The sequence below is a fragment of the Nestor notabilis genome, unplaced genomic scaffold, assembly GCF_000696875.1.
Source record: "Nestor notabilis isolate BGI_N333 unplaced genomic scaffold, ASM69687v1 scaffold27954, whole genome shotgun sequence".
Classification (NCBI taxonomy): Eukaryota; Metazoa; Chordata; class Aves; order Psittaciformes; family Psittacidae; genus Nestor; species Nestor notabilis.
The window spans coordinates 16,427-17,634 of record NW_009925570.1 but is presented as its reverse complement, the minus strand read 5'-3'; the positions used below and the strand labels follow the sequence as shown (position 1 = coordinate 17,634).

At 34.7% G+C, this 1,208-nt stretch overlaps 1 protein-coding gene across 1 annotated transcript in view; it reads right to left on the bottom strand.

Annotated features, from left to right (window-relative positions):
- Positions 1-300: 300 nt before the first annotated feature.
- Positions 301-1,208, bottom strand: part of FAM92A1 (family with sequence similarity 92, member A1) — a gene marked incomplete at its 5' end in the record, with an annotated part of 15,941 nt that continues 15,033 nt past the window's right edge. Inside the window, one exon of the mRNA XM_010013129.1 lies at positions 301-417. Within this exon, the coding sequence (XP_010011431.1) occupies positions 301-417 (117 nt within the window). The remainder of the gene's footprint in view (positions 418-1,208) is intronic.

The window sequence follows — 1,208 nt, the reverse complement described above, 5'->3', positions numbered from 1 at the left end:
CACTGTTCATCATGTCACATCTTAGCAAATGTGACTGTAGTATAACATTTATGCAAGTATAATACAGGATTCTATTTAAATATTTCATTTTCTAGCTACTGAAATTGTTGTTTTTCAGCAGATTTTGTTCCTTTATTTGAAACTGGAACTTTACTGTTAGTGCCAATTCTTGCTCCTGCTGGAATTTTAAAAATGCAGCCTCAGTGAAGTTTTTGATTAACACACAAAGCCTTTATGTAAAGGGAAATAATTTTTTCCCCCCAATCCAAAAGAAAAATAGAGACTTCTAGAACAGTTTTGTTATCTCACTTCCTTTGTAGCATCTAATTCGTCCTCTTCGTCATCTTCCTCCTCTTCATCTTCATCTTCCTCTTCCTCCTCCTCTTCTTCCTCTTTTCTTAGCATACTGCTGGAAATCTGCCAAAACAAAAATCCAACAAAAGTAAATGAACTGTTTGTTCTAGAAGAAAAAATTTCTATTGCCATTCCTAGTCTAAGTACTTGCAGGTTGTTCCTTTAGGAGGAGCGGGGGGGAAGTAGTTTATCCTTTAACCCTTCAACTGCTAGTAAAATGTACAATGCCAACAGAAAGATACACAGCACAGAATATAAGTACAGTAATGATTTTTGAAAGCTAAGAAAATACTCATAATCCTGAGAACTATTATAGGATAGGGAAAACTATGTGTTGATGCAGTTGATGTTAAAAATGAACAAGATGTAAGTCAGTTTTTTTCTGAGTTGCCTGTTGAGGCATCAGGCTGAAGATGACTATTAAGGCATAATCTTATCTTGAAGACATCAAACCTCTTCAGTTAAGTGCAAAAATCAGCACTATGCTGCTCTAAGCTGGTTTTGAGAATAAATTATTCAAACTTTACTAGAAGAGTCTTGATTCATGTATGAACTTCTTTCCCTGCCCATCAGTGCTTGCCCTTCAGAATGATCCTTTTTGGTTCATCAATTGTTAAAAACAAGTGCCAGCTGCCAAGCTCTCATCTCATCTGACAGATTCTGCAATCTATACTTTTTTCTAATGAGGGCTCAATCTAATTCCTATTGAAAACAGATTCTTCACAGAAGATGCAACATTTACAATTTAAAGTAGAATATATATTTTTTTCTATCCCCATGAGAAAAGGAACATTAAATTCAAAGACAGTTATCCAAGTCATCTGGAAAGCTTTTGAAAAATGATTTTAGGTTCA